The sequence below is a fragment of the Ochotona princeps genome, chromosome 1 (genome assembly GCF_030435755.1).
Source record: "Ochotona princeps isolate mOchPri1 chromosome 1, mOchPri1.hap1, whole genome shotgun sequence".
NCBI lineage: Eukaryota > Metazoa > Chordata > Mammalia > Lagomorpha > Ochotonidae > Ochotona > Ochotona princeps.
This window is the reverse complement of record NC_080832.1, coordinates 114,373,443-114,388,034: the sequence shown is the minus strand read 5'-3', so window position 1 is coordinate 114,388,034 and position 14,592 is coordinate 114,373,443. Positions and strand designations below refer to the sequence as shown.

Here is a 14,592-nt window from a genome sequence, read left to right as displayed (position 1 = left end):
CATTCCCAACTTGATTACCTGCTGTATCATCTTTCTGGAAAAGGGTAAGCAGAAAGTTCAGTGACCCGCCCCCCCAATCACCTCCTCCTGAAAGAGCTACTTACAGAGGATTTCACTATCCTCAGTGGCCTGAAATCCAGCCTAGAAAACTTGGGAAAGGGTTTAAGCAATGATTTTGCTCCTATAAATCACATACTGTCTACTTCTTTCCAAGCCCAAGACTCAAGGCAGCTGCAGCACAACCAACTGCATTATGTCTTGGGGGCCAAGACTGCCTTTGCAGCCCCAACTCTGCCGCAGTCCCTGGAGCCAGTGTGTTTCACAAGGCAACTGCAGATGCAAGACTATGGTGCACATGTCTCTAGCCACACTTTCTCTGGCTACACATCTGAGGAACTCACCATCTACATGTGAGTAGCATAAATTCAAGTACTATAGCCATCCTAGGGGTATATTTTCCTAACAGCTAGAACATGAAGAGAAGGTGGGATCTGAACTCAGGTGCTCAGATACAGGATGTGGCTGTCCCAGGTGTAAGCCACCACTATGCCAAAGGCTCATCCCTGACCAGCCTTTCTTGTAATGAAACTTCTGCTTCTTTCTGCCTTCTGTAAATGAAATAAAAATGCCTTTGTTGCCTTTTAAGATTATGTATTTGAAAGACAGAGAGACAGAGGGAGAAGGATGTACATACATACAGAGAAAGAAAAGAGAGAAAGAGAGAGAGACAGAGAGAGAGAGAGAGAGAGAGAGAGAAGCAGAGCGATCCCATCCATCTATTGGCTCACTTCCCCCAAAGTACCAACAAATGGGGCAGGGTCAAGCCATGTCAGGAATCATAAACTCATCCAGGTCTCCCACATAAGCCCTAATACTCAGCCAACATCTGGTACCTTCCCATAAGCATTAGCAAGAAGCTAGATCAGATGTGGAGGAGACAGGACTCAATCTGGAGATTTGTTATGGCATATCAGTCTCAAGCAGAAGCACAACCCACTACAAGCAACACTTTTCTCCATCTTCATTTTTGAAAGCCATTTTTATTGGATATTAAATTTGGTTTTAACGATATACTCTTTTCCGTGCTTTAAAAATGTTAATTTGCTGTTTTCTTACTTGCATGCTATGCAATAGGTAAGTTATAAATATATTTTTATATGTACATTTTGTGTTCATTTGGTTTGGAGTTTTATACTAACCAAATATTTGAATTTTCAAAAAAGATTCAAAATATTCCAAATTTTTTGACCCAATGATCTCATAATTTTTGCATCAAATTTTCCTTCCTCATTTTCCTTAAGGAGGCTCCAATTTCTATCTGTGAGTCCTTTTGATGTTTTTCTGTGTCTCATTATGCCGTTTTCATATTTTCCAAGTAAAAAAGTAGTAGAGCGTGTGTGTGTGTGTGTGTGTGTGTGTGTGTGTGTGTGTGTGTGTTGGAATAATTTCTGCTTATGTATCTTCAAGTTCTTTTACTCTTTTTCTGCAATGGCTATTTGATTTTAGTCCTAATATGATACTGTAAAAATGTCTGCTATTTCTCCAAATTTTGTCCATTAATTCCTAAAATGCTTAGAGTTGTGCTACATTAACATAGGAAGGGATAGTTCTCTTAGCAGAGATAATTTCATTCTCCTTAAATACATGTCAAGATCATGTGATACTTCCCTTTTTAGAAGTACCTACTGTTTTCCATTCCCACCAACAGTGTGCAAGGTTTCCCTTTCCTCTTCATATTCACTAGCATTTGTTATCAATGTAGTTTAGCACTATTCATAGTATCCAATAAATGAATGCTGCCTGAGTCTCAATTCACTGAGTAGTGGATAAACAGAATGTGGTACACATATATGATGAAATACTACTCAGACATAAAAAAGATGAAGTCTTGTCATCTTGCAACACCATGCATGGTTCTGAAGGTCACTATGCTAGGTGATGCAAGACAACTGCATACACAATTACAGCACTGTCTCATGTATATATGATGTCTAAAATAAGGTAATTTCACAGAAGTTTAAAGTATGCTTGGTGATTATCAGAAGCTAGAGGTTATCAGAGGGTAGGTATGGGAGCAAGTTGTATTAATATTGGAATAAGTTCTATAGTTTGGGAAAAACATTTGGCATGGTGGTTAAAATATCAACTAGAATGCCCAAATCCCACATGAAAGTACCTGAATTCAATTACTGACTCTACTCCCAGGTCCAACTAACTGCTAATTGCACCTAGAAGGTAGCATGTAGCTGGGTGCCTGCCATCTAATAAAGGACCCAGATTGAATTCTGGACTCTTGGTTTCAGCATGGCCCAGCTTTTACAGTGGTAGGCATTTGGCATTTGAGATGTGAATCAGCAGCTAAAATTCAGTCTCCCTCTTCCCCTCTCCCCCCCCCCCATCTATCTTCACCTCACTCTCTTTTACTAGGTACACTTTAAGAAAACTAAATGCATTTTCTCCTTTAAAAGAAACTTACATTACATTTCAAATGTTTTCACCATAAAGAAATGTTACATATTTGAGAATCTGTATTTACTGTGATTGGCTATTACTCTGGATCTACATGCACTGAAACAACACTTGATGCCATATGAATACATACAACCTTTATATTTCTTGTAGAAGAAAAATAAAATCTAAAATGAAATTAATAAAACAATTTTAAAAATAATACAAATATTCAAATGGCTAATAGGCTCCATGCTGTCAGGGAAATATAAATGAAAACGACATTGAGATTCCACCTAACTCAAGTGAGATTGGCCTACATTCAGAACTCTACTAACAACACCTGCTGGTATGAAACTTGGAAGAAAGGTACCCTCCTTCACTATTGGTGGGAGTGTAGGCTAGTAAAACCATCATGAAGAGTTCTAAGAGAACTGAAAATTGACCTGTTGTGTGACACAGTTATCGGACTGCTGGGAATATATCCAAAGGAAATTAAACCTGCGTATTAGAAAGGGACCTGTCATCCCATATTTACAGCAAAAGAATCTACAATAGCAAAGACATGGAAACAATATGAATGTCCATCAAAAGAGGAATGAATAAAGAAATTGTGGCACGTGTAATCCATGGAATACTATCCAGTTACTGAAAAGAATAAAATTTTACCATTTTAGCCAGACATTCCCAACTAGACACCATTATACTCAGTGAAATTAGTCACTCCCAAAAGGACAAATATCATATGTTCTCTCTAATATAAGGCAACTTTTATGCAAAATACAAGATCAGTAACCCTTTCAATATGGTTTTTGGAACATCTATGGATATTGATATATTTATTTTTCATTTTAATTTCTCCAAAAGATTTTTCTTATTAATTTCCTCACTGACTCAAGGTCATGCATAACATTGTTTGCTCAAGAAGGTTTTTGATTTTCTTTTTCATTTCTTCAGTGACACATTTATGTTGCTGTAACTTATGTTGTTGTAAATTTTACATTTTTTCTCTGTTATTGATTTTATTTTATGGTTTTTCATTTAAGGGGATGAATAGTAACTGTGTAATAGAGACTATCATATCCAGATTTGAAGATACAACGCAGTACACATCTCTACTTCTGAATCAAAGATGGACTCCCAATGAAGCTATTAACTGTATCTTGACAATTGGATGCTTGACTGTCTCCATTGTCTGTACCTACAATCAGGATATACTTAAACAGAAGAAAGATGGACTTGTGACAGATTATGAAGGACTATACTATCAGTAGAGTTGAAGGGATTTGGGGAAGAGTAAGGGAAATCAGAGAGTCTATGCAATTGCATCATAAAATAATAAAAAAGAATAAATATTTTTAAATAACAGAAATAAAATTCTTAGAAATTCCTAACGTAAGTTGTATTTTTGTATGCTAATGAGTTAAATGATGACTGCTGCTTACAGATTTGGGGTAGGTTACCTCAGAGAGTAAGGCAGGACTAGAAGATTAAGGCTATCTATCAGTCCCTGACTCCAACCTTCCATGAGGAAGGACTGAAAATGAGGTGATTACCATGGCCAAGGAGTTAATCCACTGTGTGTGTGAAATGAAGATTTCATAAACGGACTGCATTCAAGGGATTCCATATAGTTGGACATGTTGGAAGAGGCACAAAGAGTGTAGAGGACATAGATGCTCCATATCACACCCACAATGTGTTAACTTGTTCATCATAATGTTCTGGCCATTAATGCAGCAAACATGGAAGTTTATCTGATTTCTGTGATTTTTCTAGCAAAATAGTTGGGTCCAATAAGAAGCTTATGCAAATGTTGATTTATAGTTGGTCAGTCAAAAATACAGATAAAACAAGCTGTGCTTTCCAGTGTCATCTGAAATAGGGAGCAGTCTTGTGGGACTGACCTCTCAACCTTTGTCTGATTCCAGAAGGAGTGTCAGAAACCAACTGAATTAAGACATCCACTGGTATTTCTTGCATTTCTTGCAGAACTGATTACTTGCTCTTGTGTGAGGAATCCACTTCTCTCCCCCACCTGGTGTCAGGAGATTCCTTTGTACATCATCTGACTGAGAGAACAGGAAAAGCACCTAAGTTCATCCCTGTGTCCTCAGACCGGCCCAGTGTAACTTTTATCTCACATGTTAAAGTCTTCATTTCTAGAAACACAATGTGAGTCTTCCTTATAAATTCAAATCTCTAACATTTTGAATATTTAGAGATCGTTATAACCTCTGTTTTAATGTTCTAGTCTGTTAATTCTAACAGCCATAACAGTTCTATGTCAATTTTAATTTATTGATTTTTATTTATTGTTGTATTTTACTATTTCTTTTCATGCTTGATCATCACTGACTGGAATTCAGACATTTTAGTTTCACCCCACTGAGCTTTGTTCTGAAATTAGTAACTTACTGCTTTTGGTCTTGCTTTTAATATTTAATCTTCAGGAGTAAGTCTGCTTTGAGTCTGACCCTAATTATATCTTTTTTCTAGCAGAACAATATTGAGTATCTCGTATTCCAATGTCTGAATACACAAAGGGCAATGAATTTACAAAACTTTCCAGTCTTTTGGACAGGAATATAACTATTGTAGTCCCTAACTGAGCACTGGATACTGCTTCCTGCAATTACATGGTATAGTGCAATCAACAGTTTTGATTAAAAGGAGAGGAAAATAAATCTTTCCTACTTAGAATTGCCAATAATATAAGGTCTTTATTTCCTTTATCAGTATCTTAAGCAAAGCAATAGATTGCTTCTTCCTCCTTCAGCATGTGCTCCTTTCTTCACAGTCTTCTAGATCTACATCACGCTAACATCATCAAATTTCTTGGAACTAGATGGTAACTGATGTTTTTTCTTTCCTAAAGTTATCTCTACATTGAAGACCTAATTTGGTCTGATTATAAAACTAAAGTTTCCCTTACACATTTGCAAGTAGCAGTTGTGGGGTTTTACTCATTGTTGCTGTTTTGTTCTTTAACAATATGATTCTTTTAATTTCTATTTCCTTAAATATCGCCTTAACAATGCTAGTCAATGAGTAGTCCAAAGAATATGCCTGTACACAATTTGTTTTTTTTCACCAGTTCTTTATTAAACAAGCATAGAGAGAATGTTAGAAAAATGTTAGAAAAAAAATTACAGAGCCAACTGACAATTTGCTTATATTGAATCTGACACTAAAATAATTGCCACGTCTTTATAATCGCACACCTTTGTTTTCACTCATGCCAGTTTTGCAATCATTCATTCTAGAAAATTAAAGTATGGGACATATCAAAAATAAAATAATGAGAATTAACATTTACAATAATGAAAAACAAAGGGCCCTGATATTTTTCTTCTTGAGAAGCACCACTTTTTATGTGGTAATCCTAGGTCATGTGTCCTCGTGAAGTGGAGTTGCTCTGAGACACACATGCTCATGGTCCCTGAGGCCACTCATCATGACTGGATCCTGAGCTGGAGCACCTGGGCTGAGAGTACTTTCTCTAAGTCACTTAGAGGATCGTGCAGAAAGGGAGAAGTAAGGATAGACTTGTCCAGAGAAGCTAGATTTGGTGAAGGAATAGATGTGGTCACCGCTATTTATATCATAAAAAGAAACATCATTGTCTTCATAATCTAAGAAAACCACAATCTTTTGTGGACTATTTTCTATTTTAAGAGTCTCCTCTAGAAAAGTGTCTTGGAGAGTATAGCAAAGAACCCGGTATCTAGCTCCCTGCTTCTCTAAGACTCTGAATTTTTTCTTTGATGTTTCTCTGATGGGTGCATTTCCAATTGTACAATCATCAAATATGCCTAGCGTCCACTCATCAGCACCCCCAAGGTCCACCTCCCAATAGTATCTCCCCTTTGTGAAACATTTCTGATCCACCGTAATGAGGTTGTCATCTCCTGGATGGTCATTGGCAGGTGGATTCTGTGACTCCTCTTTGTGGTTCTCTTTTCCTTCTGGACCAGAATTACTCTTGTTAGGCATTTCATGATGTATAGTCACAGAGGCTAGAAGAAGAAGAAAAGAGAACCACCATGGTATATTTCACAAACTTTCTACACAGATAAAACTTTAAAGAAACAGGGAAAACAGAGGGCTAGGTTATGACAACACTTTTCCCCTAAGCATCTGCGCACGCATGCACACACACACAAACACACGCTGGGATTGCATGTGTGTGTCTCACACAATTTCTTACTCAACTTACTTACAATGAGAGTCTTACTCAGTTTCACCCATGCTACTATTAACTTCATAGCAGAGTGCCACGTGAGCCAGAACTTTCAATATTAACTTGAGAATATTGTTCTTTCCACGTTCTTTATAAAATAGAACAATGATCGAATTCATAGAAAGGATGCTATTTAACTTCATGTTGTTGCTAAATTTCTATCTTTTCTTGCTGTTATTGGTTTTGTTTTATGGCTTTTCATTTAAGGGAATGTATAATAACTGTGTAACAGAGACTCTCACAATCAGATGTGAAGATACAAAGCAGTATGCATCTCTACTTTCAAACCAAAGAAGGACTCCCGATGAAAACTGTTAAATAATTCTTTACAATAGGATGCTGGAGTCTCTACCATTGTCAATACCTACAATTTTAGGATACACTTAAATAGCAGATTGGTGCACTTACGATTAATTATGAAGGACTATACCGTTGTAATGATATAGGGGAATTCAGTATGGGAAGGGAAAGCGGAAGGGAAATACCAGGAGCTTTGAAACTACATCATAAAATTTTAAAAATACATATTTTAAAGAGAATAAAGGCGATACATGTTCATAAATATGCAATGGGTCTCATTTGAACTAATCACTAAAGAGAGTAACTGATAATTCCTTACATTTTCAGGAATTGTTAGTTAGGGATTTTCTCAAGGGAGGGACTACATTAGTTTCCATTTTCAAATCCAAGTGGACCCCATGGACAAGAAAAGTGGGTCAAAATATAAGGGTAGAAACACAACCAATTAATAAAACAAATTCGTATTGCTGATGTACATGTTCTTCCCCTTCTGCACTAATGATGCCTTGTCCTTTCCACTAGAACATGGTGTTTGGAAAGGAAAAATGAGAAAGAGCGGTACATTGGAAAGGAGCCAAAGAGATAAATAGAAATCACTCACCAGACATAAACAGTTCCTTCCTCCAGTCTGAAAAAGACCAACACAAATTAAAGGATATGCACCAAGAGGTGAAAAAGAGAAGAAATGTTTCCTACACTGAATGACCACGTCTCCATTTTTCTCAATTTCTCTCACTTCCTCACAAAGCCCCACGACCTCTGGTAGATCCAGAAGCTACAGGACAAGTGGGGTGCATTCTGCTCTCTGTCTTTGCTTATGAACTTAAGCAGGTCATGACTGTAAGAGTTCCTAACCTTTAACCCTATGTTCCTGTACATGGAAACTGACTTGACAGGCCTTGAATAGGTAAAAACAGATTCAACATAGATTTCCAAGTATAAAACATACTATCTATTTTTGGTTTTATTTTTAATGTATTTATTTATGTGAAAGGCAGAGTTACAAAGAGAGAGAGACGGTGAGAATTATTCCATCTGCTGGTTTATAATCCACTTGTTTGCAACCACTGGAGCCGAAGCCAGGACTCTTGAACACCATTCAAGTCTCCCACAAAGGTGACAAGAGGTTCCAGTACCTAGATGATGTTCTGCTGCTCCTCCAGGCACATGGACAGGGAGTTGTATCAGAAGTGGAGTGGCTGGAACTGAAACTTGCTCTCAGATATAATGCTGGTGTCGCTGGCTGCAGCATAACACAGTGCACCAAAAAACCAATCCCCATATTATCTATTCTTTTTTAAGCCTGAGTATTTATTTGCTGTATATAAATACTGATACTGAACATTCACTACTCTTCCAAAATCTCATTAAATCACTCTGAAATTTCCATATCTTCCTTCTGCAAAGTGACTTAGAATTTATATGAAGTTCCTGGAGCCCATGCTGAGATGCACTGAGTTAAACCACAGTTTTCAGAGCTAGCATCTCATATGAGTGCTGTTTCAGTTCCCAGCTGTCCCATTTTTATATGGCTCCCTAATAATGCAGCTGGAAAAGCAGTGAATAAGTTTTTACACCCCTGCACCGACATGGCAAATCTGGAAGAAATTTCTGGCTTCTGCATGGCCCAGGTATGGCCATTGCAGTTATTTTGGGAATGAAACAGCATCCTCCTCTCCGTAACTCTGCCTTCCAAATAAATATTTTAAACATTATTTTCTACTTATCTTAGTTCTGAACAAGCATTGATTATTTGAATTACCAAATACAAATTACCACACATTGATACCAAATACGTTTTCACAACTTGCAAGTTTATAGCTCTTTGTGTATGTGAATGTGTGTCTGCATTTAGTGTCTGTTCATTAAGCTCGTAACACTGAAGATATCAGACAAGATTTAGGAGCATCATTTACCAGGATACAGCAGGGCCTTCTTCCAGTCTGAAACAGAACAATTTCAGGTAAGAAAAGATGCAGTATTCATCTGTTGTCTTACATTCCTTTACACTCATCATATTTCCTATCATTTTTTCATTTTCCCTCTTTTCCTCCAAAAGGGAGGAGGAGACATCAAGGTAAGGAAAAGGCCAAGTCTCTTACCTTCTTTGTACAGTTCTTTTCGCTTCTCTGCAAGAAACAACATCCCATGAGAAGCCCAGAACAGGTGAAAAAGGAAAACAAACTAGAGGGCATGACAGGAAGCAAGACTCACTGAGCTCTTCCTGGAGGTCTTCTGTAAGAGAAGGAGATATAAAACCGTCACCAGGGATTTACCAGTCATTGAGTTGGTGAGTAGCTAATTAATTAGATTTGGCCTTCCCGTGAGGATACCTAAATTTCAGTGATAAACTGGGATAACCATTCATATTCAATTAAGAAAACCAGAATATGCTTGCAAGATATTCTAGAATGTAATAAGTTTGTCAGAAGATATTTCTTGCAGTATGATTAGGGAGAGCGTTCTGGAGAAAACATTCACACTGGGACAAAGTACAGGCTGGGACAGAGAGGTGGGAGGGAGGACGCTGGTGAGAGGAGTCACACTTTAGAGACCTCCTGACCAGGGCGTTTAACCCAGCTTCCCACATGATTTTCTCCTCAGACGGGACAGCCAGAAATGAATGTGTGCCTGACACACACATTTCTGTGAAGTCTTTGAGAATCTCTGATATTCTTATCTACTCTATCTCCTCCAGCTTTTGCCTGAACCTCTAATTCACCCTGCTCCCTTCCACATTTACCTCTGGTCTTACACGCCTCTTCCTTTTCCTTCTTCGCTTGATCTCTCTCCTCAGATTCATTTTTCGTTTTCTTTATTTCCAACACTTTGGCTTGATGTTCTCTCCAACCAATGTAACTGATCCCAATGAGGAGGAGACTCAGCACCGGGAAGGTCCAGGCTAGCGCTACTTTCCATGGAGACATCCTGGGGAAGAAGGGCTCTACACAGGGGTGGTGGGAGGCACCGTCAAGCACCAACCTGAAGGAGCCTGTTGTATCCCCAGTGCTCCCCTCAACACTTCTCCCACTTCCTGTCCTTACTCCACCCACCTGAAGTTTGGACTCACCTGGGAGGAAGATGGCTGATGCTCTCTCCTGGCCAGAGAGGGAATTCTGGATGGCACAGGTCACATTGCCCAAGGAGCTGTCTTTGACTATGATCGATGACTCCACAGAGAAGAGCCCATCACTGTCTTGGGTTTGAGACTCAGGAAGCGATGAGAGCTTTCCTCCAGCCTTGTCTCTCCATTGCACGGTTGGTTTGGGGAACCAGCCACCGGAGGAGCAGAGCACTCGAATGCCCCCTTCTTCCGGCCCTGTCATGTGAACACGAGGGGTAGAGCCCAAACCTAAGGGCAGAAGACAAAGGCCGGAGGTTGGGGGGTTCTCAGAACTCATGGTCTCTGAAGCTCAAACCTGGTCTGAGGAAATGCACGTTCAGAGGTGAGGAATTAGTCTGCTATGGGGCAGTTTTGTAATCAACATAATGCCTTTGCAATGTGATTAGACAAAGAGAGCCATTCTACGAGGTCATTCCAGGAAGGGAAAATAGCAGGAGCAATTAAATCCAGAAAAGTTTAATTCTGTTCATTATTTTTCTCTCCCGATCATACAAAAATAATGTCTTAGGCTGAACTAACTATTCCTCAGTATGTTTTCAGAACTTTTGTATGTCAAACATCTTTAGAAATTTTCACCTTTCAGTATTTAGAAATGAAAAGAATGCGCTGTCTTATCCTTCTGTTCAAGTTAGAAGACTGGTATTTGGCAAGGCACAACGGTGTGTTGATATATCCAAGATGGTGTGCAGGGCCTGATGAGAAATCAGAATCCTCTCCTCCTTCCTGACTTTCCATGACCTCCATTCTGCTGAATACACACATACCTATGACATTCAGCTCCACGATGGCCTCTTGAAAGACGTCCCCATCTCTAAAATGACACCAGTACTGGCCAGCATCAGAGGCCCTGACATGCTGTATCAGCAGCGTCACACTCCCCTTGTTGATGGCGTTGGCCACCAACTGGGTCCTGCCACGGTACTCCAGCATCTGCTCATCGCTGTGCTCCTGTCCATCCTGGAACACCAGCACCGCCAGGGAGAGCTGGCCTCGGTACCACCGGATGTGCATGTGGGCGGCACTCTGCTCAGGCAGCAGCTGGCAGGGGAGAGAGGCGTCTTCCCCCAGGGAAACCACGACAGGCTCCTGGGGACCCTCCACAGAAAACAGGGACTCTGCTGGGAAATGAGAGAGGATGAGACAAAAGATCCATCTGTATTGCATTATGTGTCAACTCACATATTTCTGCTTTGTATGAATTTTCCAGAAAAATAGTATGTATTCTAAATTTTAAAAAAATTATCTCTATAAAAATGTGCATGTATATTAATATACATATCCAGGCATATAATATTTTGTCTAACTGCTCTCCTCTTAACTCTCTTCCAACAGATTCCATTCATTTCTTGGAAATAACAAATGTTGACAGCTTAGCATTACAAACAACATTTTTCTATGCATTTCCAAGTAGTATTTGTAAAGCATGTAGAAGAGATTTGTTGATAATTCAACGTGGCAAAGAAACTCACTAAGTTATTGTTCTTTCTGAGGGGGAAAGTCATCTCCCTGATGTCCTAGGAGAAAAAGTAGACATTAAATGCTTCTGAACTTGAGATTTAGGGAGATTTGATAGGGTTTTATCCCAAAGGTAAAAGTAGAATTTTAAGGGAAGATGAGTCTTTTATTTTGCTTTCAAGTAACTGTGAAGGCCCATAGGGTAGTTTTACATGAAAATCATTTTAGTGAAAGAGGTGGAGGATATGGAGGCTGTGGCTCAACAGGTTAAGAGTCTGACAGCTCTTAATAAAATTGAAGGAGAGAGTTATAGTGAAAATGAGAATTTTGTCTGTGCTGTAATATATGCTCCTTCATCAAATCAACTGAACTATTCAATGAAAAATTTTAATTAAAAAAGATAAATCTTGGGCCTTGTGCCATAGCACATTTGGATAATCCTCCCTTTCAAACATCAGAATCCCACGTGGACATCGGTTTGTTTGGTTTTTTTGTTTGTTTGTTTGTTTGTTTTTTGCTATTTTGGGAAAGATTTTACTGCCTGCTCCACTTCCCATGCAGCTCCCAGCTTGTGGCCTAGGAAAGCAGTAGAGAATGACCCAAGGCCTTGGGACCCTGTACACATGTGGGAGACCAGAAAGAAAGCTCTGGGATCCTGACTTGGATCAGTTCAGCTCCAGCTGTTGCAGTTACTTGGGGAGTGAACCAGCAGATGGAACATCCTTTCTCTGGATGTAAATCTATAAATCTGCCTTTCTAATAAAAACAAGTAAATCATTTTTAAAAAATTTAAGTGCCTATTTACTTTCCTTGAATTTGAAAAAGAGACAGAGTAAGGACATCTTCAGCCCAATGATTTACTCCTAAACTACCCTCAACAGGTCATCCTGGGCCAGATAAAAGCCATGAGCCTGAAACTCAATCCCAGTCTCCCATGTGGGTTCAACCATTACCTACTGCCAGGATGTGAATTGGAAGGAAGAAGATCTTATACTGTAGAATTCCACGCTGACTTAAAGGTGACTGGCTAAACCTGCACTGACAGAAGCATGGGACACAGTGGCGCTCAGGCTGCACAGGTGTGATGGTTCTGCTTGTGATCAATTCAGAACAGGATGGCTCTGTGGATGTCCAGAAGGACTGACCACAAAAGGCAAGGGCATATGAGTTTGGTGAAAATGGCTCTGACCAGCTGAGGGTGTGGATCAGACAGTCTGGGCAAGAATGAAAGTAGTCATTGTGCTGGACTGAGCCAGTGGTTTCGTTCTACCCCATTCCTGCATAAAACACCAGGTACTGCTGAAACAGGAGACACATGTCTTTAGTTATCTGATGCTGGGGTCCTGATAATACATATTACATGAGGAATTTAATGTAGAAAAAGGGCATTTGATCTTACATGAGCCATAACGTTGTAGAAAAGGTCAGTGTATCGCATACATGTGATCACTATACATCAACATCTCCAACAATAGACATCCAGCCATCTTACGACTTGTAGTCTGCTGAACCTGTTTTTCACTGTCAGCACCATTATGTGCACACTTTTGCTAAGTAAGTGAATATTTAACTTGCTTCTATGACTGCAAATGGTACCAGATCACATACAAAGGTTATGTTTCCATAGCATAATTTTTATAAAATCTTCGAGTTAACATGCTCCAACATTAAATTTTTTGGTACTCCTCATCTAGCACATCAAAATGAGTAGATAAAAGGGAAAAAAGCATCATTCCTGTGATCTTATATCTCCAAACCACTTCTCGGAAGTTTCATCCCAAGGACCCTTTTTATTTTATGAATGGGAGAGTCATGTTACAGACAGACTAAAGATCTCTGCAAGATCATAACCAGTCAGAACCCAGAAATTTTGAATCTAAACTTGTGTATGTCAGACTTTCCTGGGCAGAGTAAAAAGTATAAAGCAATTTTTCACAAACAGATCAAATCTAAGCTCAATAGGCTAAAGCCACCTACACTCATTGACAATGTCAATCAATATCACAACTATAAATGTTATAACATCTACCCAAAGGAGTAAGGACGCATGGCTGACACATGACCTACCATTTCCATTTATGCAAGAGGAATGTAGGAGAATAAGTCGGTAATTGGAAAGTGTGAGGCAGAACACTGACCTGCGGAATACCATATGAACAGCTGGAGAAGGAGAGAAGGGAGCACAAAGCTGGTCGGAGGCAAGCCGGCAAGACGCAGCATCTTCATCAAAGCAGAGGGAAATGTTCCCTCCAACACTGAACTACTGTGTAGCAGAAGGTGGGGAGATGGCCAGGAGAGGGCGAGTTCTTAGAAAAATAATCTGCTCAAAGACATAAGTTCATAATTATTTTTCATTAGGCTTTTTCCCCTTACAAACAAACGCCTATCCCCTAATTCAATGAGATTTCCTTCTTCCTTCTCTCTTTCCTTCTGAAAACCAACCATATCCCCATTAGGTGCCCAACACTGAACTCTGGTCTCTTGCTCTGGTGTCTGTCTTGCTTTCCCACAGAGTTGCCTTCTCATCACTGCTCTCTTGGAATTGAAAACCGCAAGTCAATGCTGAACAAGTGAAGTCAGACACAGAACCAGACTACTCCCCTCAGCCAGTGCTTCTTCAGAATACTTGCCTTTATGTACTTACCACAAATGATCCCGTCACTCACCTCCTTTTCTCTCCATGTGGCCCAGAGCTCAAAACCCTGTTTGCCCGTGTCCTTGCCTACCACAGACCCACCTGCACGTCACCAGTTGGATGGACCTGGTGGATTTCTTGAAGCTTCTGGTCTCCTCAGTACAGCAACAAGCCCGACTCTTTAGACGGTTGCATCTGGTGGTTCTGTTGTTCAGCATCGAAGGATATAACTGCACAGGCTGGGGTTGACAGGTTTTTAACGCATCATTAAATTGGAAAGATATTCTTGAGAAAATAGGTACACCTTGCTGCCCAGACAGGTGGGTTTTTTAATGTCTCTTCCGGAAATGAGACTAAGAAGGTAATCACAGCCAGCTTCTTGCTGAA

The 14,592-nt window shown here is 39.6% G+C and overlaps 1 protein-coding gene across 1 annotated transcript; it reads right to left on the bottom strand.

Annotated features, from left to right (window-relative positions):
- Nucleotides 1-5,906: 5,906 nt before the first annotated feature.
- On the bottom strand, nt 5,907-14,592 carry LOC101532547 (butyrophilin-like protein 1). Its single transcript, XM_058664908.1, has 10 exons — nt 14,308-14,592; nt 13,709-13,890; nt 10,880-11,230; nt 10,062-10,343; nt 9,735-9,935; nt 9,206-9,226; nt 9,094-9,120; nt 8,908-8,934; nt 7,593-7,619; nt 5,907-6,467 (listed from the first exon to the last, which is right to left on the bottom strand). The coding sequence occupies exons 2-10, from the start codon at nt 13,794-13,796 to the stop codon at nt 5,956-5,958; spliced, it is 1,536 nt and encodes a 511-aa protein (XP_058520891.1). The 5' UTR covers nt 13,797-13,890; nt 14,308-14,592; the 3' UTR covers nt 5,907-5,955.

Bases quoted from the DNA above. Each gene is read 5' to 3' on its own strand.
- LOC101532547 (XM_058664908.1), bottom strand. From the start codon at position 13,796: ATGAAGATGCTGCGTCTTGCCGGCTTGCCTCCGACCAGCTTTGTGCTC. The intron at 10,344-10,879 runs GTATGTGTGTAT...TTCTGCCCTTAG, and splicing joins CGTGGAGCTGAATGTCATAG to GTTTGGGCTCTACCCCTCGT. The intron at 6,468-7,592 runs GTGAGTGATTTC...TTCTTCTTCTAG, and splicing joins GAAGGAACTGTTTATGTCTG to CCTCTGTGACTATACATCAT.